At 37.4% G+C, this 26,468-nt stretch overlaps 1 protein-coding gene across 9 annotated transcripts in view; it reads left to right on the forward strand.

Moving 5' to 3' along the window:
- Window positions 1-26,468, forward strand: part of SFMBT1 (Scm like with four mbt domains 1) — a 139,508-nt gene that overhangs the window by 84,668 nt on the left and 28,372 nt on the right. For 7 of the 9 annotated variants that reach the window (XM_067044004.1, XM_067044006.1, XM_067044003.1 and 4 more), the window contains 7 exons: window positions 408-502; window positions 11,164-11,404; window positions 18,619-18,707; window positions 21,865-22,111; window positions 22,811-22,905; window positions 23,407-23,508; window positions 25,626-25,776. In XM_067044004.1, coding sequence (XP_066900105.1) covers window positions 408-502; window positions 11,164-11,404; window positions 18,619-18,707; window positions 21,865-22,111; window positions 22,811-22,905; window positions 23,407-23,508; window positions 25,626-25,776 — 1,020 coding nt within the window. Of the gene's footprint in view, window positions 1-407; window positions 503-11,163; window positions 11,405-15,913; window positions 16,055-18,618; window positions 18,708-21,864; window positions 22,112-22,810; window positions 22,906-23,406; window positions 23,509-25,625; window positions 25,777-26,468 lie in introns of all 9 variants that reach the window. The other 2 variants (XM_067044001.1, XM_059075986.2) reach the window with 1 other exon arrangement.

Here is a 26,468-nt window from a genome sequence, read left to right on the forward strand (position 1 = left end):
ATTGGTAACTTTTACTCAGTTGGAGAGTACTAAGGAAGAACAGATAGAAAATTTAAGTTTGAAATGCCTATTAAGGATCTCAGATATTTGGCATTAGATACTAAATTACAGTCCAAAGGGATTATAGTAGTTACATTCTCACCAGCTTTATGTGATCTATTGAGGTGAATCCCAGATAGATCCCAGCAGGAGACAGCATGTCACACTCTGTAGTGTTGAGATTCATTGACAATCAGTGCACTAAGGAAACCTGCTATTTAAAAAGAATACTTAGTTATTTTGTGTGAAAAGTCAGTTTACTTGTGAAGTAAATTGTAAGTTAGGTTTACTAAGTTTATGTTTTTATACCTTAAGTTTTTTTTAATTGAGTCTTACCTGTTTTTGTGTTGTTTTGTTTTTAATTCCAGATGCTGGATCTGGAGTGGAAGAAGTGGAATTAAGCTGGGAAGACTATCTAGAAGAGACAGGGTCCACAGCAGTTCCCTATGGGTCTTTTAAACATGTGAGCGGTGACTATATTGCTTGACTTACTATATTTCTTTTCTTTGACTCACTGCACCATCATAAGAGAGTTTAGAGTTATTTTAAGGTAGAATACTTGAGAGAATTTGAGTGCTTTTTCTTTTTCCCTCCTGTTGCCACTTTTATTAAGAAAACTTGACATATTCTAAAGCCCTTTTGGTTTTGTGTATTTTTTGCCACTCGATGCCAACTTGTCTTTTTTTTGACCAGTCATGAATTCCTTTATTTTTGTCAAAAAACCCCCAAAAACCTCTTCAGTTGAAGAAAATGATTTATAGTCTGGTACAGGCAGACCTTGGAGTTGTTGTGGGTTCAGTTCCAGACCACCACAGTAAGGCAAGTATTGCAATAAAGTGCAAGTCACACGAATTTTTTGGTTTCCCAGTACATATAAAAGTATGTTTAAACTATACTATAGTCTGTTAAGTGTGCAATAGCATTATGTCTAAAAAAAAAGTACATACCTTAATTTTAAAATACATTATTGCTTAAAAATGCTAGTCATCATCTGAGCCTTTAGCAAGGAGTAGTCTTTGTGCTGGTGGAAGGTGTTACCTCAATGTTGATGCTGCTGACTGGTCGGGGTGGTGGTGGCTGAAGGGTTGGGGTGGCCGTGGCAGTTTCTTGAAAAAAGACAACAGTGAAGTTTGCCCCATGGATTGACTCTTCCTTTTACGAATGATTTCTCTGTAGGTGCAATGCTATTTGATAGCATTTTACCCATAGTAGAAGTTCTTTCAAAATTGGAGTCAATTCTCAAGCCCTGCCACTGCTTTATCAACTAAGTTTATGTAATATTCTAAATCCTTTGTTGTCATTTCAACAATCTTCACAGCATCTTCACCAGGAGTAGATTCCATCTCAAGAAAGCTCATCCATGAGAAGAAACTCCTGGGACTTCCCTGGTGGTCCAGTGGTTAGGACTCCACAGTGCCAATGCAGGGGGAATGGGTTTGATCCCTGGTCGGGGAACTAAGATCCCAATGCTACATGACGTGGCCAAAAGATTTAAAAAAAAAGGAAGAAGAAGAAGAAACTCCTCATTTGTTCAGGATTTATCATGAGATTGCACCAATTCAGTCACATTTTCAGGCTTCACTTCTAGTTTTCTTGCTGTTCCACCCCATTGGCAGTTACTTTCTCCAGTGAAGTCCTGAACCCCTCAGAGTCACCCATGAGGGTTGGAATCAGCTTCTTCCAAACACCTGTTAATGTTCATTTTGACCTCTTCCCATGGATCACAAATGTAATTAAAGGCATCTAGAATGGTGAATCCTTTCCAGGAGGCTTTCAATTGTTAGATTCATCAGAGGAATCACTATAGCAGCTATGGCTTCATGAAATGTATTTTTTAAGTAGTCAGACTTGAAAGTTGAAATGACTTCTTGATCCATAGGCTGCAGAATGGATGTTGTGTTTGCAGGCATGAACACGTTATTAATCTTTTACATTTCCATCAGCAGTCTTGGGTAAACAGATGCATTGTCAGTGAGCAGTATATTTTGAAAGGAATCTTTTTCTGAGCAATAGGTCTCAACAGTGGGCTTGAAATATGCAGTAAACCATGTTGTAAACAGATGTGCGGTCATCCATGCTTTGTTTTTCCATTTATAGAGCACAGGCAGGTTAGATTTAGTATAATTCTTAAAGGCCCTAAGATTTTTTCATGGTAAATGAGCACTGGCTTCAGCTTAAGCTCACCAGCTGCATTAGCCCCTAAGAAAGAGAGTCAGCTTGTCCTTTGAAGCTTTGAAGCCAGGCTTTGACTTCTCTGGCTATGGAAGTCCTAGATGGCATTTTCTTCCATCTTCTTCCAAGATAAGGCTGTTTCATCTACACTGAAAATCTGTTGTTTAGTGTAGCTAACTCCACCATTATCTTAGCTAGATCTTCTGGATAACTTGCTGCAGCTTCTACATCAGCACTCACTGCTCCACCTTGCACTTTTATGTTATAGAAATGTCCTTTTTCCTTCAACCTCATAAACCAGCCTCTGCTAGCTTCACACTTGTCTTCTGCAGCTTCCTCTCTCAGCCTTAATAAAATTGAAGAGAGTTAGGGCTTTGCTCTGGATTAGGACTTAGCCTAACCATAAACCTGAAATCAGTATATGGTGAAGGGCTGCCAAATACAGTAAAAATCAAGCATGGATATAGGAAGAGGTTGAGAAGGGATGGCTATGACTAGCAGATCATGGGCAAAACTGGTAGAACTCAGAACTCTAGAGCTATGGTAATGTATGTCCAAGCCACTGGCAAGAGTTTTACACCACCAAGTTTGGCATGAAGGAAGGAGGGAAGACAGGGCTGAAGAAGGAATTAGAGATAAACCACATTTGCAAAGAGGAAGAGTGTAAGATAGTGGAAAAACCTTCCTCATGGTGCATGTCTGGTGGAGAGAACAGCCCCCACTGTGGAAAAGGCACTAAGCTTTACCTGGGTCTTCTAGAACAAAAGCATCAAACTGATTGGGGAAGGGATGTAAGTAGGAGAGGGGTAGGAATACATGCTGGAGCATCAGAAGTCCCCTACAGTTGGGGGAAGGTTAGGATCACTGAGAAGTTTCCACCCCCAAGAGCAAGGGACACAGAATCTCACAAGACTGAGGCTGAATCTCAGAGAATGCTTGTCCCACACTACAAAGTTAGAAAATTGTGGGTAGTAGAGGTCTGTTTGTGGGGGAGAGGCAAGAATGTGGAGAGAGAGAGAGAGACAGTCACAAAGAGAAGTGTAGTTACAAAAGAGGTGTAGTCACAAAGAGAAAATCTAAAAGTGAGGTTGGAGCAGCTAATATTGAGGGAAAAAACCATATAGCAAATGCGCCTACAGCATAAATACCAGACAGTGCTAGTGGAATCTGAAGCCTGTGGTACACTGTGAATAACTGTTAGCAACAATAAAACCCAAACCCAGCTCTACTCCTAACTAGATTGACTTAACCTTCTCTCTTGAACTTAAGACCTAAGAAGAAACATGCTCATTTCCGGGAGTAAATACTATGTGTCTCAGTCTTGACTGTTCTACCCAGGATGTCTAGCTTTCAACCAAAAATCATGAGAGACACACGAGAAGGAAGAGAAAAACAGCAAACTGTCAAGAGGCAAAGCATGCAATAGAACCAGACTTGTATGACCCAGATGTTTAAACTGTCAGAGAATTTTAAATAACTATGATTAATGTGTTAGAGGCTCTAGCAGAATAGGTGGACAACATGCATGAACAGAAGAGGAATTTCAGCAGAGATGGAAACTATTAGAAAGAATCTAATAGAAATGAAAAACATGGTAACAGATGAGTGCCTTTGACAGGCTCATCAGTTGACTTGACACAGATGAGGAAGGAATCAGTATACTTGAAGGTAAGTCAGTAGAAATCGCCCAGACCGAAATATAAAGAGAAAAAAGTGGGGAGAAAACAGACTAGAACACCCAACAGCTGTGGACAATATTAAAAAAACAAAGTGTAATTTGTGTGTAATTGGAATCTCAGAAGGAGAAAAGAGCAGAGGTGAGGAAGAGATGTTTGAAGGGATAATAATGGCAGACAATTTTCCAAAGGAAAACAAAGATAATACACCACAGATCAAAGAAGCTCAAGTAATGTAAAACAAGATAATTAATAACAATAAAATGCATCCAGACACATCATATTCAGACTGGTGAAATTCAAAGGGAAAGAGAATATCTTGAAGGCAGCCAGAGGAAAGAAAGACACATTACATATAGAGGAATAAATATAAGAATTATAGTGAAATTTTTGGGGGAAACTATCCAAACCAGAACACAGTGGAGTAAGATCTTTAGTGTTGAAAGAAATGAACCTATCAATCTAAAATTCTGTCCTCAGCAGAAATTTTTTCCAGAAGTGGAGGAGAAATATAGACCTTTTCAGGAAAACAAAAATTAAGTGGTTTCATTATCTACAAAAAAGTATTAGGAAGTTCTTAAGGTAGAAGGAATTTGAAATAAGACAAACTTAGATCCACACAAAGAGATAAAGAACAATAGAAATGGCATAGATGTAGCTAGATATAAAGTTCATTGTTTTCCTTATTTTTAGTGTCTCTAAAAGATACCAGTTTGAAACAAACAAAAAAAAATGGTAGCAATATATTGTGTGTTTATAGCATATGTAAATATAGTAGCACAAAGGATGGGAGGGAGGATTTGGGAGTATATGGTTGTAAGATCTTTGTGCAGCACATGAAGTGGTATGGTATTATTTGTAAGTAGACTGCAAATAATTAAAAGATGCATATTGAAAACCCTTCAATATTAAAAGTTTTTAAAAGATTAACTTCTTCCTCAATGTTGTACAACCACTAACATTCTCCATTTCCAGAACTTTTTCATCATCTCCAACAGAAACCCTGTATTCAGTTTCTCTCCTCGGTGGCTCCTCCCACTCTCCTCCCCCAGCCCCTCGTAACCTCTATTATACTTTCTGTCTCTGTGAATTTGCCTGTTGCACATAAGTGAAATCATACAATATTTGTCCTTTTTTGTTGGGTTATTTCACTTAGCACATCATTATACTTTTAAAAACTTTTTTAGTGGTTGCCTTTGTTTTTGCAATATACATTTACAACTAACCCAAGTTCTCTTTCAAGTAACACTATACCATTTCATGGATAGTGCCAGTAGCTAATATCAGAGTATTCCCAATTACTCCCTCCCAGGCCTTATAACATTGTTATCATTCCTTTCACTTAGGCATAAGCTATAATCACCAAATAATTGGTTGCTGTTATTAGTTTGAACAGTTATCTGTTAGATATATTAAGAATAAGAAAAATTAGATTTTATCTTCATTGATTCTTTTATATGTTTATTATATATTTATTCATTTATTCTATTGCTCTTCCTTTATGTAGATATAGTTTCCGACATATATCATTTTCCTTCTTTCTGAGGAATGAATGAATGAAGTTTCCCAGCCGCGCCGTGTGGCTTGCGGGATCTTAGTTCCCTGACCAGGGATTAAACCTGGGCCCCCGGCAGTGAAAGCGTGGAGTCCTAACCATTGGACTGCCTGGGAATTCCCTGAAGAATTTATTTTAATATTTCTTGCAAGAAGTATTACTGGTGACAAAGTTCCTCAATTTTTGTTTGAGAAAAGTCTTTTTTTTGCTGAGTGCAGAATTCTAAGTTGGTGTCTTTTTTCTTTAAGTAATTTAAATATTTCAGTCCACTATTTTCTTACTTGAGTGTTTTCTGAAGAGGAGTCTGATGTAATTCTTATCCTTGCTTCTCTATAGGTAAGGTATTTTTTTCTCCTCTGTCGTCTTTCAAGAGTTTTTTCTTTGTTTGTTTTTCTGCAGTTTGAGTATCTTATGCCTAGGTATAGATTTTTTGTGTGTTATTTATACTGCTTGGTATTCTCTGGGCTTCTTGGATCTGTGGTTTGGTATCATTAATTTTGGGAAATTCTCAATCATTATTGCTTCAAATATTTCTTCTATTCTTTCTCTCTTTTCCTTCCAATATTTATAGTACACTTATGTCACACTTTTTATAATTGTCCCACAGTTCTTTGGTATTCTTTTCCAACTTTCTCATTCTTTTTTCTCTGTGCTTTTCAGTTTTGAAAGTTTCTATTGACATTTTTTCTAGCTCACAGATTCTTTCCCTGGCTGACCCCAGTCTTGTGGTTGAGCCCATCAAGGAATTCTTCATTTTTGTTAGAGTGTTTTTGGTGTCTACCATTTCATTTTGATTTTTCCTCGGAGTTTCTAACTCTCTTCTTGCATCATCCATCTGTCCACTCTTTTCATTTAGAGCCCTTATCATATTAATCAGTTGTTTTAAATTCCTGGTATGTTACATCTCTGCCATATCTGAGCCTGGTTCTAATGTCTCCTCTGTTTCTTCAAACTGTGTTTTTTGTCTTTTAGTAGCTCTGTAAGTTTTTGTTGAAAGCTGGACATAATATACTGAGTAAAAGGAATAGAAATAAATAGGTCTTTAGTGTTTTATGTTTACCTAGATAGAAGTTAGATTGATTTTACCGTTTGTTGTAGCTATAGGTGTCAGAGGCTAAAATTTACTTTGGTGTCATTTATTTTGTCTCCCTTGTTTTACAGGAGCCCTCTTGATGTGGTGGTAAGGTGTGAGGAGAGCAAAAGCATTCTCTAGCCCTGTGATTTGGTCTCAGTGTTTTAGTGAACCTGAGTTGTGCATTTCCTTTACCCTATTTTGGAGGCTATAGGGGGCTGGAGTTGGGTATTTCCCTTACCTTAGATCAGGAAAACTCAGGTAAAAGTTCTAGTAAAACTAGTTGGCTAGGACCTAGTAAAATAGTTTTTCTTGAGGGTTAGTCTTGTTAGGAAGAGCAGAATGCTTTGGTTGTATTTCACAATGCTACTTTATTCTTCCCTCTGCCAGAAGTACTAGGAGATTTTTCTCTGATCTTTATTGTGAAAACCTGGTAGGATGCCTGGCGGGGGTGGGGGGGGGTTGTAAACTCAGAGAAGTCCGTGGGCCGCCCTGAGACTGGGACCCCATAGAGTTTTTACCTCTCAATCTTGTCCATACTGAGCCTCTAGCAATTCATTAATTACAGTTTGAGGTTTCCTACCCTGGTTCTAGTCCTGCAGAGGTTTCTGCTCTGTCTAGCATGTTGTAATTCTCTCTATCTGTCTGTCTGTCTCCAATTATGAGCACAGCAGTTTTGCCCTATGACCTCAATTCTCTGCTGGATCTAAGTTGTTGATTTTTAGTTTGTTGAGGTTTTTTTTCTTCTTAGGACAGGAGTTCCAACATCCAAAAATCCTTACATGTCAAATTGAAAACCAGAAGTCCTGTATTGTTTTTCTGTTCTCTATTTTATTTATCACTACTCTAATCTTTATTATTTCCTTCCTTATGCTAGCTTTGGGTTTAATTTGCTCTTCTTTTCCTAGTTTCTTAAGTTGATTTGAGATCTGCCTTCTTTTTTAGTGTAGTCATATGCAGCTACAAATTTCCCACTTAATGCTGCTTTTGCTGCCTCTCATAAATTTTGATGTATTTTTGTTATAATTTGTCTCTAAGTATTTTCTAATTTCACTTGTAATTTCTTCTTTGATCTATTGGCTATTTAAGAATGTGTTTCATATCCACGTATTTGTGAATTTTCTAGTTTTCCTTCTGTTATTGAGTTCCAGTTTTATTTCATTGTGATTAGAAAAGATACTTTGTATGATTTTTGGTTTTTGGCCTAAAATTATGGTCTATCCTGGAGAATGTTCCAGGTACATTTGAGAGGAATGTGTGTTCTCTTGTTGAGTGGAGTGTTCTCTATATGTCTGTTAGGTCTAGTTGGTTTATAATCTTGTTCAAGTCTTCTGTTTCCTTTCTGTCTGATCATTCTGTCTTATATTGATTGTAGGGTACCAATTTGTTTAGAGATCAGCACAACCTTGATGCCAAATCTAATAATATTTCAGGAAAGGAAAATTACAGAGACATGTCACTCATGACAACTAATGCATAAATAGCATACAAAATAATACCAAACTAAATGTAGCTATATTTAAAAAGGATAGTACATTAATAACAAGTCGATTTTTCCAGGAATACAAGATGGCTTAAATGGCTTAACATTTGAAAATCAATGAGCATTATTCACCATAGTAGTAGAATAAAGGAGAAAAATCACATTATCATCTCAATACATAAAGAAAATTATTGATAAAATTTCACATCCACTTATGATAAAACTCTTAGCAAACTACAGATGGGAATTTCCTTAATTTGATGAAGTATATATAAAAAAATCTACAGCAAACTTTATTAATGGTAATATGACACATCTTTCTTTTTAATATGGAACAAGACAAAAATCATGCTGGTTAACATGATTTCTGTTTGATATTGTATTGGAGGATCTAGCCAATATAATAAGGTAAGAAAAACAATTAAAATGTATAAGAATTTGGAAGGAAGGGAAAAAGTCATTATTTTCAGATGAATAAAATAATTTACAGCTATATTATTAGAATTAATGAGTAATTTTAACAAGATTTTTAGATACAAGGTCGGTATAAAAAATCTATTATTTCTATATACTAGCCGTAAACAGAAATGGAAACTGAAAGATGTGATTTACAATAACATAAAAAACATCAAATAGCTAAGAAGAAAATGTAAGAAATATTTGCAAAGAAACTTCAAATCTTTATTTATATAAGTTAAAGTGAAGGAATATACCTGTTCATCTATTGGAAGACTCACTATTGTAAAGATGTCAGTTCTCCCCAAATAGATCTGTAGATTGACTGCAACCCAAGTCAAACAGCAAAAAAAAATTTAAGTAGAAATTGACAAACTGATTAAACAAGTAAAACCTGACCCCTACCTAATACCACACACAGAGATTAACTCAAGGTGAATATTAGTTCTCAATATAAAAGGCTTCTAGAAAATAATATAGTAGTATATCTTATGACCTCTACAGATAGGGAAAAATTTGTTTAAAAATATAGAAAAACCATTAACTTTTTAAAGGAAAAATATTGATGAATCAGAGAGTATATTAAAATTAATAACTTCTGTTTATCAAGCAACACCATCAAGAAAGTGATATTTATAATACAAGTAATTGACAGACTGATATCCAGAGTATTGACTCAGTTAAAAATTGGCAAGAAATTTAGGCATTCCCCAGAAGAAGAAATCTAAATGACTAATAAATAAAAGGGTTCTCAACTCTATTAATAATCAGAAAATGCAAATTAAAATTACAGTGAGATAATATAATACGTGTTTCAAAATGGTTAAAATGAAAAAGGCAGAAAATACAGTGATGTTGGTTAGAATGTTAAGGCAGAAGGATTTCTTGTATGCTACTGGCAGAGTACATTGGTACAGCCACTTTGGAAAATATTTGTCTTTTTATTATAGGAATCCATGTAGGTATGCATCAAATGACATACAAAACTATTCATATAATTATTAGAATATTATCAGTAGTCTTCCAAAACTGTGACCTACCCAGAGTGCCTACTACGAGGAGCATTAGAATGGATAAATTATGGCATATTTGTATAATGGAATATTATACAGGAGTGAGAAGACATAAAGTACTGTTACATGCAACAGCACAAATGAATCTCATAAGCAATGTTGGGCAAGAGAAACCCCACACAGAAAAATATTCATACTGCATAATTTTGCTAACTTAGTGCTGAAATACAGGCAGTGTTAAACTGTAGTGTTATAATTCAGGATAGTGATTACCTTTCAGGAGTACAGCAGGTTAGTGATTAGAATGGGGAGGAATTTTACACAGAATGTGGACTTTCCCTCTCTGGCCTCTCCTTTCCAGGAGCCCCCTCACTTTCCAGTGGTTATGATGGCCACATTGCACTTAGTTGTCACGTCTCCATCGTCTCCTCCAGTGTGGGACAGTTCCTCATTCTCTCTCTGTCTTTCATGGCCTGGATACTTTTGAAGCACATATCATATACCAGTTATTTTGTAGAATGTTTCTCAATTTGCGTTTGGGTTTTCTCATGATTAGCTTGAGTTTATGCATTTGTCAAGAATGTCATAGAAATGATGATGTGCTTTTCTGGTGTGATATCAAGGGTATGTGATACTGATGTTTTAGGACTGGTGATGTTAACTTTGATCCATTAGTTAAGGTGGCATCTGCCAGATTTCTTCACCGTAATGTTACTGTTTTCCCCTTTGGGACTAAGAAGAATTTTGTGGAGAGAACGTTTGAGATTTTGCAGATATCATAGTCGTCATAGTCATTTTGGCATCCATACCTCTGATTTCAGATCAACACCACAAGATTCATTCTGGTTTTACCTTCTTCTTTTTAAAATTTTTTTCTATTTTATTATTATTATTATTTTTGGCTGTGCCATGCAGCATGTAGGATCTTAGTTCCCTCACCAGGGATTGAACCCATGCCCCCTGCAGTGGAAGCGTGGAGTCTTAACCACTGGACTGCCAGGGAAGTCCCATTCCCCTCTACTTATTTTTCCTTCTTTCTCGCACAGTGAGAAACCTGGCTCTCATTATCCATAATATATTTATTTAATTTTAGTATACACATACAGGAGTTCCAGAATTGCAGACCCCTAACTTTGTGACCATATAATTTATCATCTAAATTAGGACACTTTTGAGAGAGATAAGAGGCATTATTATTATTCAAGAATAACAGGTATAAACACAGACTGTTTTAGGGAAACTGGGAAATATGGCTCCCTTTGTATGGTACATATTATACTAGTTTATTATCAATATAACTTACTTTTGTCCTTTACCTTTTCTAGCTTCACAAATTTTCTTTTGAATGATCGAGAAATCACTCTTGAAAACTTAATGTATTGAAGGTTGTTAAAATGGTGAACATTCAGTGATTTGTATACTTAATAGAAAGCATATTCTATAATCATAATAGACTGCTTTGGTGGAATATTGAGTTCTCTTAAAGCTCCTTCAGAGTCAGATGGAACAGAGCAGCATTGCTAGTCCCTGTTTTGTTTGGACCACTCCTGTGAGTTAGAATTGGAATTTCTCAGGTTTCCCTTGAGAAGATATTATTGCATTTAGTGCTTCAGAATTGTAAGTCTTAAAGAATGTTGGCCAAAGCAGTATTCATTTGAGATGGTTTTTTTGGTGGTTAATAACATTTCCCTGTTCAGGTGGACACACGTTTGCAAAATGGATTTGCTCCTGGGATGAAACTGGAGGTGGTTGTGAAAACCAATCCTGAAACCTACTGGGTTGCCACCATCATTACCACCTGTGAGCAGTTGCTCCTCCTCCGCTACGATGGCTACGGGGAGGACCGGAGAGCAGACTTCTGGTGTGACATCAGGAAGGCTGACCTCTACCCCATTGGGTGGTGTGAGCAGAATGAGAAGACCCTCGAAGCCCCGGAAGGTAATGTGATACTTCGTATCAAGGCGTGATGTGGTATTGCTGTAGGAAAATTTGGGCTGTCCACAGTCTTAAGGTTTTCAGTTTCCCAAGCACATAGGTCTTCCTAACTTCTTTGGGTTAACATTTTGAATGACAGTATTTATAAGGAAAAATTTTTTTAAAATTATATTCTGTGCTCACCAAGCCTCAGGCTTTTATGGCATTCATAGGAAGCATCTGTTGCTTATAATCCTGTAAGTCTGTGAGGCTTTCTTAAGTTTGAGACTTGTAGGTCTGGTTGTCTTTGAGTACGTTGGGCCAGATTGATTCTCTTCCTGATTTTATTGTCCTCCCTCCTGTCACCTACAAGCAATCTGGGACCTGTGGACCATTAGAATAAACCAGCTGAAGCTCCCTTATAGGAAAGATCCCTACTAGGAGTAGAATCCAAATTAAGTAGGACAGAGACAACACGACCAAAGAAAGAGAAGGGTCATATAAATGTGCAGAAAGGAAAGACAGACCTTAAGAAAATTCCAGACCTTATATGCTTTACTTTCAACTTCTTATATTTTTATAATTTCAGATTTACAGAAATACTTCAGATTTGCAAAAATATTATAGAAAATTCTTGGGGACTTACTGCCAACTTTCCCCAAATGTTGGCATTTTACCACATTTACTTTATCCTCCCTCCTCTCTCTCTCTCTCTCTCTCTCTCTCTCTCTCTCTCTCTCTCTCTCTCTCACACACACACACACACACACACACACACACACACACACACACACACACACACACAGGCTTTTTTAATGAACCATGAGAGTCAGTTGTACATGTGATGTCCTTTTACTCTTCTCTAAAATCAAGGACATTCATGAACACAATAAAATAAAATCAGGAAATTAACTTTGATAAAATACTGTTATTTAATCTATAGACCTTGTTCAGTTTTTATCAATAATGTTTTTGTAGTAAAATGTTTCTACAGTAAAAGAAAATCCTGGATCATGTGTTAACATTGATTTGTCGTGTCTCCTAAGATTCCTTTAATCTGGGACAGTTCCTCAGGCTTTCTTTGACTTTCATGACTTTGACATCTTTGAAAGGTACAGGCCAATTTTCCCAGTAATGTTCATTATGTCCTGGGTTGAGTACTGTTCATTATTCCTCATGTCTTTTCCTCATCCAGGATTCAGTGCATTTAGCTGTCATATCTTTTTAGTTTCCTTAACCTTTCTTTGTCCTTGGCGTTGGCGTTTTTGAAGAGTACAGGCCGGCTATTTTTTAGAACGTCTCACAATTTGGGTTTGTCTGATGTTTACTTAGATTCAGATTGTGCACTTTTGGTAGGAAAAATGCAGAAGTGATGCTGTGTCCTTCTGGTGCATCATATCAGGAGACACATGCTGTTGGTTTGTCCTGTAACTAACTTGTGATATTAACTTTCATCACTTGATTAAATTGGTATATGCCAAGTTTTTCCACTGTAAAATTGCTTTTACTGTTTTTAATTAGAAAGTATCTTGTGGGAAGATACCTTGAGATTATGTAACTTATCTCATTACTCTTCAAACTTCACCCACTATATTTGGCATCCATTGATAATTTTTATCTGAAACAGTTATTACTCTGATGATTACCAAATGGTATTTTCTAATTCCTTCTTCATTTCATAATTGGCTTTCTACTATAGAAAGAGCTTTCTCTTTTCTGCCATTTACACACAGGTATTTATGTATGCATGTGTGTATTTATGTATCTATGTCAGTATAGACTCATGAGTATTATTTTATTCAATGGATTATAATTCTTAGTATCATTATTTATTTTGATGCTCAGACTGTCCTAGATTTGGCCAGTGGACACCCCTTCAAGCTGGCAAATGTGTCCTTTGCTATGTTCCCATTATTCTTTGAGTAGTTTCTTGTTCAGGAAACTTTTCCCTGCCTCAGCCCTGAAATCAGCCATTTCTCCAGGGAGCCCTAGGTTTTTTTGTTTTGTTTCATTTTGTTTTTTGAAGGATGGTATTTAGAAATGAAGTTAGAGTCCTGGGTTATCCGTGGGCTTCTAGCTTGCCATTAACATTCTGTGAAAAAACAATGTAAGAGGAAGCTCTAGAGACATGAAGCTACCTGGCCCACTATTGTATCTTAAGAGTGTAGGAAAATTCACCTCATTTAAACATGAACAACAGAAAATGATTTCAGTTGAGTCTCATACAAGGTCAAGTTAGTATAATTTAAAAAAAGAGGAAAAAAGGGTAGAATAAAATCCTTCCAGAGAAACATAACCACAAAAGAGATGAACACTGTGTCAGACAGAAATGTAGTAACAGTGATAGAGCAGTGAGAAGAATCATAAATAAAATTTATAAAAATTAAAAAATGAGCAGATTTGAAAAGAAAAAACATAGAAGGTAGACAAGAACTAGAAATTTAAAAATACTAGAAATGAAGACTAAGTTAAGATGCAAACAGGAGTGAATCAACCATGAGTAATATCTGAAGAGAAACAGAAGATGAAAAAGAGGAAAACAAATTTTTTAAAGAAATAAAAAGGACTTGGAAAAAAATATTAATAATATAGGTTGGCAAAAATGGTTCAAGATACATAAAATAGAAGTCCCTGAAGATGAAAACCAAAGTAACAAAATAATAAAATACTGTAAACTAAAATTCAAGAAAACTTTATGGAAATAAAATAGGACTTAAAAATACATATTGAAAGGATTCACTATGTACATGGGGAGATAAAATGAGAACAGCTAAATCAAGGTATGTATTGAACTCTAAAGCAAAAAAGGATCCCTTAATCTTTTAGGCAAAAGACAGTAAGTTTCTTGAAAAGGAAAGAAAACAAGATTGTCATCAGACTAATTGACAACAGTGCTTTATGCCTAAAGACAATAAGGTAACATTTTTAAGAAATTCACTGAAAGAAAACATGAGGCCAGGATTTTATGTCCAACCAAACTGAACATCAGGTGTAAAGGCCACATGCAAACTGTTATGAAGATATAAGGATTCAGGGAATATTGTTCCCATGATTTTTCCTTCCAAAGAAATCCACTAGAGAATGAGGTTCAGAAAAATCAAACGAGGGCTCCCCTGGTGGAGCAGTGGTTAAGAATCCGCCTGCCAACGCACGGGACACGGGTTCGATCCCTGGTCCAGGAAGATCCCACATGCTGTGGAGCAACTAAGCCCCTGCGCCACAACTACTAAGCCTGAGCTCTAGAACCTGCGAGCCACAACTACTGAGCACATGTGCCACAACTACTGAAGCCCACATACCTAGAGCCCGTGCTCCGCAACAAGAGAAGCCACCGCACCACAACAAAGAGTTGTCCCCGCTCGGTACAACTAGGGAAGGCCTGCATGCAGCAACAAAGACCCAACTCAGCCAAAAATTAATTAATTAATTTTTTTTAAAAAAAGAAAAGAAAATCAAACAAATGAAGAAACATTGGCTTGAGAATTGTTAGTGAAACACTAAATGTATATATGACTGTAGAACTTCGAGCTAAATGATGGTTGTAAGGGAGACAGTATAGTATATAATGGCTACATGCTCTGACAACATAAATACAGTATAACTGTAAAAAATCTGGGGGCCTCCCTGGTGGCACAGTGGTTGCGAGTCCGCCTGCCGATGCAGGGTACACGGGTTCATGCCCCGGTCCGGGAGGATCCCACATGCTGCGGGGCAGCTGGGCCTGTGAGCCATGGCCACTGAGCCTGTGCTTCCGGAGCCTATGCTCCACAGCGGGAGAGGCCACAGCAGAGAGAGGCCTGCGTACCACCCCCCCCAAAAAATATATATATATGGGACCACAGTGGGGTGAGCAAGTGAATACAGTGCTATAAGCTTACTCATCCCTCCTCCCCTTTTAAAACAGGTTTATTGCCTAGTAATTTAACTAATTGCCTTTTAAGTGTTAACTAGGAGTAAAAGGCAATTACCTGAAATGAGATGCTGAAAGAGAGGAGAAGAAAGACATTATAGCTAACTTTAGTATTGTTTATTAAAAAAAATGAAATAGATAATAGTCTGAAAACAGAGAGGACTAAAATTGTTATATAAAGATATTAGTATAAAAGTAACCAGAAGAGGGCTTCCCTCGTGGCACAGTGGTTGAGAGTCTGCCTGCCGATGGAGGGGACACGGGTTCGTGCCCTGGTCCAGGAAGATCCCACATGCCGCGGAGCGGCTGGGCCCATGAGCCATGGCTGCTGGGCCTGCGCGTCCAGAGCCTGTGCTCTGTGGCGGGAGAGACCACAGCAGTGGGAGGCCCGCATACCGCAAAATAAAAAAAAAAAAAAGAAAAAGTATATATTTAAGTAAAATAGATCACGTAGTGAAAGACTGTACACATACACAAGCAATTTATGTAATACTTAACAATATGACAGAATTGAGGTCATATCTTTTGGTAATATAAATAAATGTTAATGGGCTTACTCTTCTATTAAAAGAAAACAATTCAGGTTGGCTCACAAAATAAAACCCACTTCTGTGCTATTACAGGAGACATACCTAAATGGAGATATTCTGAAAGAATAAACATAAAAGGATGGACAAAGATACATAGACAAATGCAAATAGAAAAGAAAGCAGGAGTCTCAGTCTTGATATCTGACAAAGGTGGAATTCAGATCAGAAAGCACTGTAAGAAACAAAGAAGGGTACTTTATTATTATTTTTTAATTGAAGTATAGTTGATTTACAATGTTGTGTTGGTTTCAGGTATACAGCAGAGTGATAATCTCTTGGTTCATCCATGTTGCTGCAAATGGCATTATTTCATTCTTTTTTATGGCTAAGTAATACTCCTTTGTGTGCGTGCGTGCGTGTGTGTGTGTGTGTGTGTGTGTGTGTGTGTGTATCAATATATATCACCTTTCCAAAGAAGAGTACTTCATAATAAAAGGTGCAATCAGTCATTAAAAAAAGAAACAGGGTCCATCTACATATATCCAAGAAATGGTCTCCAGATACCTTGTTATATGAATAAAGAAAAATATGTATTGAATGAGGGAGGAGGAAGATATATGAATGCATGTGTATGTGTGTGTTAACTTCGTTTTTTAAAACTAAAGGAATCTTTTTTTTAAATTGAACTATATTTGATTAACAATAAGGAATACACCATTTAAAAAAGTTGCCTGTGGGTAAAGAAGGGAATAGGATGAAGGGGACAAGGTTAAAAGCTGGATTTTCTGAATGTACCTTATTTTGTAGATTTGAATTTTGAACCATGTAAATATTTTATATAATTTATAAAGCAAAATTAAATTTTAAAAAAACAAATGCAGAAGCAAATAAAGAAACCTGTGTATGGAGCTTGTGAAGTAACTACCCAGAGAACAACTATTTCAGTGACTTTTAAATACAGTAATTTAAATGTATGTCCCTCGTAAGGCTATGCCTAAAGGAACCCCCAAAATTGCCGAAGTAGCAACAACAACTCAAGCTGTTTTTAGTAATCATATTGTTGGTGGTAGAGTGGATGTTATTTTGAAATCATTATTTGTGTATTGTGGGATAAAGCTGGACTGGGGCAGGAAATGTACAAGAGGCACATGGAACATCTTTTTATACCAAAAGTAAAAAAGAGATCAATAACTATTTACTATGGTTATGTCAAAGGACCCAGGAGCCAACCTGAAGAGACCCCCTCTTCTTAAAGATGAGACACTTTGAGCATCAATAGGACAGTAGCTGCAATAGCCTGAAACATATATGTGATTTAATCTGTAACTTCATGGTGAATCTTTTAAACAAAACCCTCATTGGTCGCCTTGGGACGATGCTGGAGAACCAACTGATAATTTTGAAGGCTGGTAAATACAGAGAAAGAATAAAGAGAATCAAGCATATATCCTGCCTTCTTTTTGTGATCAAATAGTAGAAGAAGAGAAATTTTTCTTTATAGAAGTATTTTGGTTAGTAAATGAAGAAGGGGTGATAGAATATCACCATTTTTAGCCCCTGATGAATCAGTATATCTGTGTAGTGACCATTAAAAGCTGCTAACATCACAGAAGGAGAGACAACCAGAATGAATGTGCATCTTGATGGAAAGATACAACTCCACTTACGAAGTAATCTTACCCCCGACCCCAGAGAGTCAAATCTGAATTTGATCAAACCTCTAGATCTAAATACTGATTTATAGAAAATGGAAAGGACAGTAGAGCAACTGGTTACCACAAGGAGGCAACCAGTAAAACCAGACTCCGAAAAACTCTATATAGGACAAAATGTTGAGTCTTAACAAATATACTGCAAGAAAAAGAGGGAGTGTGGGGTATACGTACACATTAAAAGAGATTTAGTTGATATATTAACCGTTTGCAATGTATGGCTCTCATTTCTATCATGATTTGACCAAACAAATTGAAAAAATCATTTTTGAGACATTTTGGAAAGTTGAACATGGACTAGATATTTGATATGAAGGAATTATTGTAATTTTTAAAGGTGTGATGTTATTATGGTTATACAAAAAGTTATTTTCTTTTAGAAATGCATACTGAGATTATATTAGATGAAATTACATGATACCAGGAATTGGTTTCTGAATAATCCATGGTTGGGTTGCTGCGGGTGGGGGGGGGGGGGGAGTATGTGAGGATATAGATCAGGGTTGACAAAGTAGCTGTAAAGGACCAGATAGTAAAATATTTTAGGCTTTTCAGGCCCTGTGGTTTCTGTCACAGCTGCTCAACTCTACTTTTGTAATGTGAAAACAGTACTTAAAAAATGATATTGGCTGTGTTCCAATAAAACTTTATTTACAGTAAAGACAGCAGGCCAGATTTAGCCCACAGTTTGTCGTTTGCTAACAGCTCCTGGTCTAGATATAAAGATTGACCTTGAAGTGACAGTTTTTGAAGCTGGGGATTCATTATACTGTTTTCTCTATTTTTCTGTATATTTGAAAATTTCCATAATAAAAAATAAAGTAGTTCATTTTTGGATAAAATTATACTAACAGGGCGTTGGGCCTATTCTCTTTTTTTGGATACAACTCTTACTAAACTAACCAGGAAGTAGCTCTTTCTAGAGGAGGATTATTTTTAAGCTGTCAAAGAAGCAATATGCTGGGCTGTTAAATATTAAAATGACAGATGCACCTCTAAACCATTTTCACTGGTTTAGTTTCTCTGTATTCTTCTTAGTTTAATTTCTCTGTGTTTTGTGGCTGACAGTATGATTCCTTCATCTAGGCATCAGAGATAAAGTGCCTGATCGGGATGAGTTTCTGCGGCAGACCCTGATGGGAGCATGTAGTCCTCCTGTTCCGCTGCTAGAGGGCGTAAGTATTATTGCTTCCAGAATCTGTGGAAAACCCTTTCAATCTTCCTGTCCAAGGAATCTTAAAATTGCATGCTTATTTACCACTCCAAGACAGATCAGCATTATTAGTACAGACATGGGCATAGGTATTGGGAGGTGTAAACTTACCCTCAGAGGTTGCAAATTGGTGGCTTGCTCAGTGCGTAAAAGGTTTTTGAATTAGTTGCAAACACATGAAAATCTAGTTTTCCAGATTCTTTCACACAGTTGGAAAATGTGGCCGTTTTGAGCTCTCACTTGGAACTGAGCAAGGGCTGACTCTTCTTCAACATGGACATTTGTAACTCCCACACCAGGTGACTTGAGACCCCTTTTCTTTTGCTCAGAAGACACTGGACCACCACCTACCTGCTTTTAGCAGTTCTTTTAAATTAGTATAGCTTTTGAGCTTGTTGGTGAAAATAGATTTCTTGTTTTTGTGAAATAAATTTATTGGTTTTGACATTTCTAAGTTATATTTTGTCACTATCTGTCGTACCAGCAACATTCTTTGTATCATATGTGAAATGCAATTTATGAAGGTTCCAATTTCTTTACATCCTTGCCAACACTTGTTATTCTCTTTTTGGTTATAGCTGTCCTAGTGGGTGTGAAGTAATATCTCACTTTGATTTGCATTTCCCTAATGACTAATGATACTGAGCATATTTCTGTGTGCTTTTTTGGAGAAATATCTGCCCTTTTTTTTTTTTTTTTTTTTTTTTCATTATGGTACGCGGGCCTCTCACTGCTGTGGCCTCTCCTATTGCGGAGCACAGGCTCAGGACGCACAGGCTCAGCGGCCATGGCGCATGGGCCCAGCCACTCCGCGGCATGTGGGATCTTCCCGGACCGGGACACGAACCCACGTCCCCTGCATCTGCAGGTGGATTCTCAACCACTGCGCCACCAGGGAAGCCCCTGCCCACTTTAAAATTGGGTTATTTATCTTTTTATTATTGGGTTGTAAGAGTTCCTTATAAATTCTGATTACAAGTCTAGATCAAGATATATGATTTTTAAATATTTTCTCCAATTCTGTAGATTGTCTTTTCACTTTCTTGGTAATATTGTTTGTAGAACAAAAGTTTTTTATTTAGATGTCATCCAGTTTATCTATTTTTTTCTTTTGTTGCTTGTACTTTTGGAGTCTTATCTAAGAAGGCTTTGCTTAACCCAAAGTCATATAGATTTACTCCTATATTTTCTTCTAAATGTTTTATAGTGTTAACTGTTATATTTAATTCTTTGATCCATTCACAATTCCTCTTTAAACTTGGTTGGCGAACACTCTGTTTCTAGGTGATCTTTATATTTTATATAGGCATACCTCATTTGATTGTGCTTCACTTTATTGTGCTTTTCAGACACCACATTTTTTACAAATTGAAGCATTGTGGCAACCCTGCTTTGAGCAAGTCTGTCGGTGCTATTTTTCCAACAGTATTTGCTCACTTTGTGTTTCTGTGTTACATTTTGGTAATTCTCACAGTATTTCAAACTTTTCATTATTATTATATTTGTATGGTGATCTCTGATCAGTGATCTTTGATGTTACTATTGTAATAGGTTTTTGGTTTGTATTTTTAAATTAAGATATGTGCATTTTTTTAGACAATGCTGTTGCACACTTAATAGACTACAATATCGTGTAAACTTTATTTTTATATGCAATGGGAAACCAAAAAATTAGTATGGTTTACTTTATTGCAATATGTACGTTATTGTAGTAGTCTGGAACTGAACCTGCAATATCTCAGAGGTATGCCTGTACTCTGACTCATTTAATTATGTTTAGTCTGGGCCTGGCTAAACACTCAGTAACATTTGAATGAATGAATGAAATCATGAACAAATGAATTAATAAGTATCCCTGCAGTACATTGATCTTGATTCTGCTATTCTTATCTTTAGCCGTGAATGTGTTCCTTCATTTGTTCATGTGTTCTTTTGCATATATATGAATATGTAAGTATCATAGAGCAGATCTTTTTTTAAAAAAATAAATTCATTTATTTATTCATTTATTTTTGGCTGCATTGGGTCTTTGTTGCTGCCCAGGGGCGACTCTTGGTTGCGGTGTGCAGGCTTCTCATTGCAGTGGCTTCTCTTGTTGCAGAGCACAGGCTATAGGCACGTGGGCTTCAGTAGTTGTGGCATGTGAGTTCAGTAGTTGCGACTTGCGGGCTCTAGAGCACAGGCTCAGTAGTTGTGGTGCACGGGCTTAGTTACTCCGTAGCATGCGGGATCTTCCCAGACCAGGGCTTAAACCCGTGTCCCCTGCATTAGCAGGCAGATTCTTAACCACTGTGCCACCAGGGAAGTCCAAGCATTTCTTATTGGGAAAAAAATGTAAGTTTGAACATTGAGAAATGGTTAAGTGATGATATTGGAATCAGCCTTTGTTTTTATTCTTTCTTCTAGCTTTTAATTTGTATCTAGAGAGTGAGAATTAAACTTTTCCTTTCCCTCAGTATAATCAGAACACTCATTGCATTCATAAGAACATCGTTGTGAAATGAGTAAAAAAATCAGAACTGAAATGCCATCAGCAGATAAGTGGATAAATTACTGTCCATGTATAATACATAATGTCAATAAAACAAATTAAAAGAATGAGGAAGATTTATATGTGCTATAATAGAAAGATAGCTACGAAATATTAAGTGACAAACACACATTGAAAAACAATATACATGTTTCAAAAAATACAAAAGAGAAAAAGATAGACATGGTTGGATGTTGACTTGTGTGTAGAAAACCCATTCTCAGAGGGTATATGCCAAAGCATTTATCATGGTTCTTTCCTGGAGGTAGGATTGTGGGGGATTTTGACATATTTGATTTTTTTTTAAATGATCATATTTGCTTTTACAGAGACTAAGTAATGATGATATTTTTAAAATTCTTTCTAGATGAAACTATAACATAGTCCTAGAGATAGAAATCTTTATTTAAGATAAATATTTTCATATCACCAGAAATAACACTATAGAGAATTGTATGATATTAGGCAGTTGAGTGTCACTAGCTATGAATGGGTAAAAATATAAAGGCTAATTTGAGTTCATTTAAAACTTGATTTTAAAAATATTATGTTACCTCTCATATAATCATTTTGCTTTTTTTACCTACAGCTCCGTAATGGGAGGAATCCTTTAGATCTCATTGCTCCAGGTTCCAGGCTGGAATGTCAAGCTTTCCAGGAATCTTTAAGTACTTGGATTGTTACTGTAGTAGACAACATTGGGGGAAGGCTGAAGCTGCGTTATGAAGGACTTGGGAGTTCTGATAATTTTGAACATTGGTTGTATTACTTGGATCCATTTCTTCATCATGTTGGTTGGGCTGCTCAACAGGGATATGAGCTTCAGCCCCCATCAGGTGAGGAGCAATATAACATTTTTCTTTTAATATTACATTATTGTTTATTATATTTTTATTAATATCTATGAGACTGAAAAATACATTATTCTGCATATTATGGAAGCCTTTGTTAGTTTACGTAATAGAGATATTGAAAAAATGTATATGGAGTAGTTAAATGCCTTTTTTTGGGGGGGCTTTATTGCCTTAGTAATTTGCTGCACATATTGATATACCTTCTGCTCCAACTTTTACTGACTTCTGCCCCAACTCATACTGATCTGTTACCAAAACTGAAGAAAAATTCTCTAGGTAGCATTTACATAGTTATAGGAGTAGGACAGGTCTTGTTCAAAGCAAATTGCTGATTAAAAGATATCCCAATAATATTAAAACAGGAGTTAATGTTTGAATCAATTTACATTCATTATTATGTGCCCCAGTTTGGATGCTATATTATATTATTTTGTGGACAACAGCAATCCTTATGATCTTACTGTAGGTATTTTCACCAAACCACTACCCAGGTTCTGAACAGAGGAGACAAGGTACTGAAGTTAAAGTTGTAAGTTCTCTGAGTAAAGATTGTATGAGTGGGCTTGAACCCCTTCCTTTTCCCAGTGGAAAGTGACGTTTTTATGTGAATGCTTTCAGAGCAGTTATAAAATGTGTAAGTTCTCACATCACTTAAAGCATCATATCTTGTTTTAACTAAAGCCATCAGACATCTGAAAACTGAAGTTGAGTGGCAAGAGATCTTGGCCAAAGTGAAAGAGGAGGAGGAAGAGCCATTACCATCTTACTTATTTAAGGTAAAAACAAAAATGTGGTAGATAGGTACTTATATTCTCACAGTAGAATAAAGCAATATGGGGGCGCTACAAAGCATAAAATAACCCCTGGCATCAGTGAGAGTGCTGTGATGCCTGAAGGAGGGAAGAGGTTTGAAGGCTAGCTAGAGTGATGATCATCCTTTTTTCCTAAAAGTAGTCTAGGTTTTTTCCTGAAGCACTCTTAAAGCATTTTGAGTCTTTTCTTTACTACTCTTAACTACATAGCCTTGACTTGTTATAAAATAAACTTGTTTTTTCTCTGTATGACCCTCATGTTCCGAACGTAGAGAGTAGGAGTGCTTCCTTTGGGTTTTTTTTTCCTAAATAATTTTTTCCAGGATGGGAATACAATTATAGGATTAGATTATTTATCAGAAGCTGGACAGTTCCATTATCTTAATTAAGAGTAGTATTCAGCTATATATATAACATTAATGTGCAGATACTATATTTTATTCCCTCTTGGCATTTGCATTTCAGGATAAACAAGTGATCGGCACTCATTCATTCTCTGTAAATATGAAATTGGAAGCTGTGGATCCCTGGTCTCCTTTTGGGATCTCTCCTGCTACAATTGTTAAGGTAAAATGGAGTCAACTCTCTTGGTAAGAATTCTTGTCAGGGTGACTGGTTTAGGAAATTGGTAGTGTTTTAATCTTCAAACTCCACTAATCCAACCCATTGTTTCTCCTAAGCTGTGAGGCTAGAATTAGTTCTGTGCACATTTTACATTTGTAATGTCTGATTCTTTGTGGGCCATTCCTTTGTCAGAGCTTGGTTGCCACAGCTAACCAAAGCCTGGGCACCAGAGTAGTGGGATGCACATTCTTTGGGGCAGGCCTAGCTGTACATAACTATAGAGGAGATTTAAGCAGCAGGTAGCCCACGGTATCTGAAAAGTTTGGAGGCAGGCAGTGTCATCAGTGTCCAGCTAGGTGCAGGGCTCGTTGGGTGAGCAGATGTGTGGGGAACAGTTGGTTAGTGTCACAAGATCTGCCGATTGCTCCAGCCATGGATTCCAGATTCAGACTTTAATCTTTTGGAAGATTGACAAAAGTGAGGTTCTTGTTAGAAGTAACCACAATAACTGGGCAGGTTGTCAAGGCCCAGTTACTCAGTAACTAGAACTGAGGCATAAGGTAGAGGATTTCGTTTTAAGAGTAGAGCAGAAGCCCATTTACTGAAAGTAGTACCAAAAGTCGAGTATGACAAGAGGAATAGTTAGGTGGACGCTGAATCGTCAGACCTGTTGAGATTTAAATTTTCCTTACCTTAGAAGAAGATTATTCTTAGAACAAGAAGGGGGCTTCCCTGCTGGCACAGTGGTTAAGAATCCACCTGCCGGGCTTCCCTGGTGGTGCAGTGGTTGACAGTCCGCCTGCCAATGCAGGGGACACAGGTTTGTGCCCCAGTATGGGAAGATCCCACATGCCGCGGAGCGGCTAGGCCCGTGAGCCATGACCGCTGAGCCTGCACGTCCGGAGCCTGTGCTCCGCAACAGGAGAGGCCACAACAGTGAGAGGCCCGCGTACCGCAAAATAAATAAATAAATAATTTTTTTTTAAAAAAGAATCCACCTGCCAAGGCAGGGGACACGGGTTTGAACCCTGGTCCGGGAAGATCCCACATGCCATGGAGCAACTAAGCCCGTGTGCCACAACTACTGAGCCTGCACTCTAGAGCCCACGAGCCACAACTACTAAAGCCCATGCACCTAGAGCCCGTGCTCTGCAACAAGAGAAGCCACCACAATGAAAGGCCCATGCACCGCAACAAAGAGTAGCCCCCACTTGCTGCAACTAGAGAAAGCCTGCGTGCAGCAACAAAGACCCAACGCAGCCAAAAATAAATAAAACAAAATAAATTATTTTTTTTTAAAAGAGTAACTTCACAAAAGGAGGGGGAAAAAAAACAAGAAGGGATTCTGAACCTGCAGTGGGGTCAGAAGGTCCTTTCTGGAGTTGAAGGGTAGGTGGTAAGGAGCCAGGGGAGTTTCATAAAAACTTCTCTTTGGCATTTGAAACTAGGCTAGGATCTGATCTAATAAACTGGTGTAGTTGACTCCTCACTGAGCCTGAACTAAACTTTGTTTGGAGCTCAGCAACTTGGATTTAAATCTAGGTTCTGTTTCTTCCTGTCAGTGTAACATGGAGCAAGTTATTTAACTGCTTTTTAAACTCAGTTTCCTTTTCTGCAGAATGGGGTTGATAATGGTACCTCGTTAGAGTGTTAGGAAGATTAAAGCTGAATTAATACAAAAAAAGCATTTAAACAGTGCCTGACACAGAGATAACATTTACTGAGTGCTTAGTAGTAGTATTAAAAAACACTTAATGTTACTATTAATATGGCTATTAACTTTTGTAACATGTTCAGCTATGCCAAGGAAATGACGTGTGTGTGTGTGCACGCGTGCGTAAACATACACGTATTGGGATTGACATATATACACTACCATGTGTAAAACAGCTAGTGGGAACCTTCTGTATAGTGCAGGGAGCTCAGCTCGGTGCTCTGTGGTGACCTAGATGGGTGGGACGGGTGGGAGGGCGGTCCCAGAGGGAGTGGGTATATGTATACATAATAGCTGATTGACTTCGTTGTACAGCAGGAACTAGCACAACATTGTAAAGCAACTATACCCCAATTTAAAAAAAAAAAAACATTTGTCTATTTTATGTGTTAAATCATACATACAGGTTTTTGATGAGAAGTATTTTCTGGTGGAAATGGATGATTTGCAACCAGAGAATCGTGCACAGCGATCCTTCGTGTGTCATGCTGACAGTCCTGGTATTTTCCCCGTGCAGTGGGGTCTGAAGAATGGTTTACACATCAGTCCGCCTCCTGGTGTGTATTCATTCTTTTCTGATTTGTTTGCTTTGAAATGAGATTCATCAGATGGCTTTACCTGGATCTTTTGTCCCCCTCTCTCCTCACACCCAATCCTGTCCTTAATGTTTTGGGGGCCCAAGACAAGAGTAAACAAAGACCTAGATTCCGGTATCTACATATTTAAAAGTTATAAATTAAGCTTAAAAACTAGTAAATAGGGACTTCCCTGGTGGCACAGTGGTTAGGACTCTGTGCTCCCAATGCAGGGTCCCGGGTTCAATCCCTGGTCAGGGAACTAGATTGCACATGCATGCCACAACTAAGGAGCTGGTGAGCCACAACTAAGGAGCCCGCCTGGCACAACTAAGACCAGTGCAACCAAATAAATAGATAAATATTTTTTTAAAAAACAAAAAACTAGTAAATAAAGTATGTCCTACTACCTTAATAAATATCGTCATAATATCCTGGGGTTCCATGCAGCTTCCTTAGTTCATTCCATCTGTGTCTGCTGGGAGGCAACAGGGGTGAGGGTAGGATGCAATTAGTGTTGGGAGCTGATTTATGAGAAGAGGCCTTAGAGCCAGAGTTAGGAGGTAGATACTGATTTTTAGGTTTCTGGGCCTCCTCTTAGAGGGAGACTCTTTGGACCTCAGAGGGAGATTTATGGTCAAAAGTAGAACTCAGGCTGTAAGTAGGAAGGTAGC

The sequence above is a fragment of the Kogia breviceps genome, chromosome 10 (assembly GCF_026419965.1).
Source record: "Kogia breviceps isolate mKogBre1 chromosome 10, mKogBre1 haplotype 1, whole genome shotgun sequence".
Taxonomy (NCBI): domain Eukaryota; kingdom Metazoa; phylum Chordata; class Mammalia; order Artiodactyla; family Physeteridae; genus Kogia; species Kogia breviceps.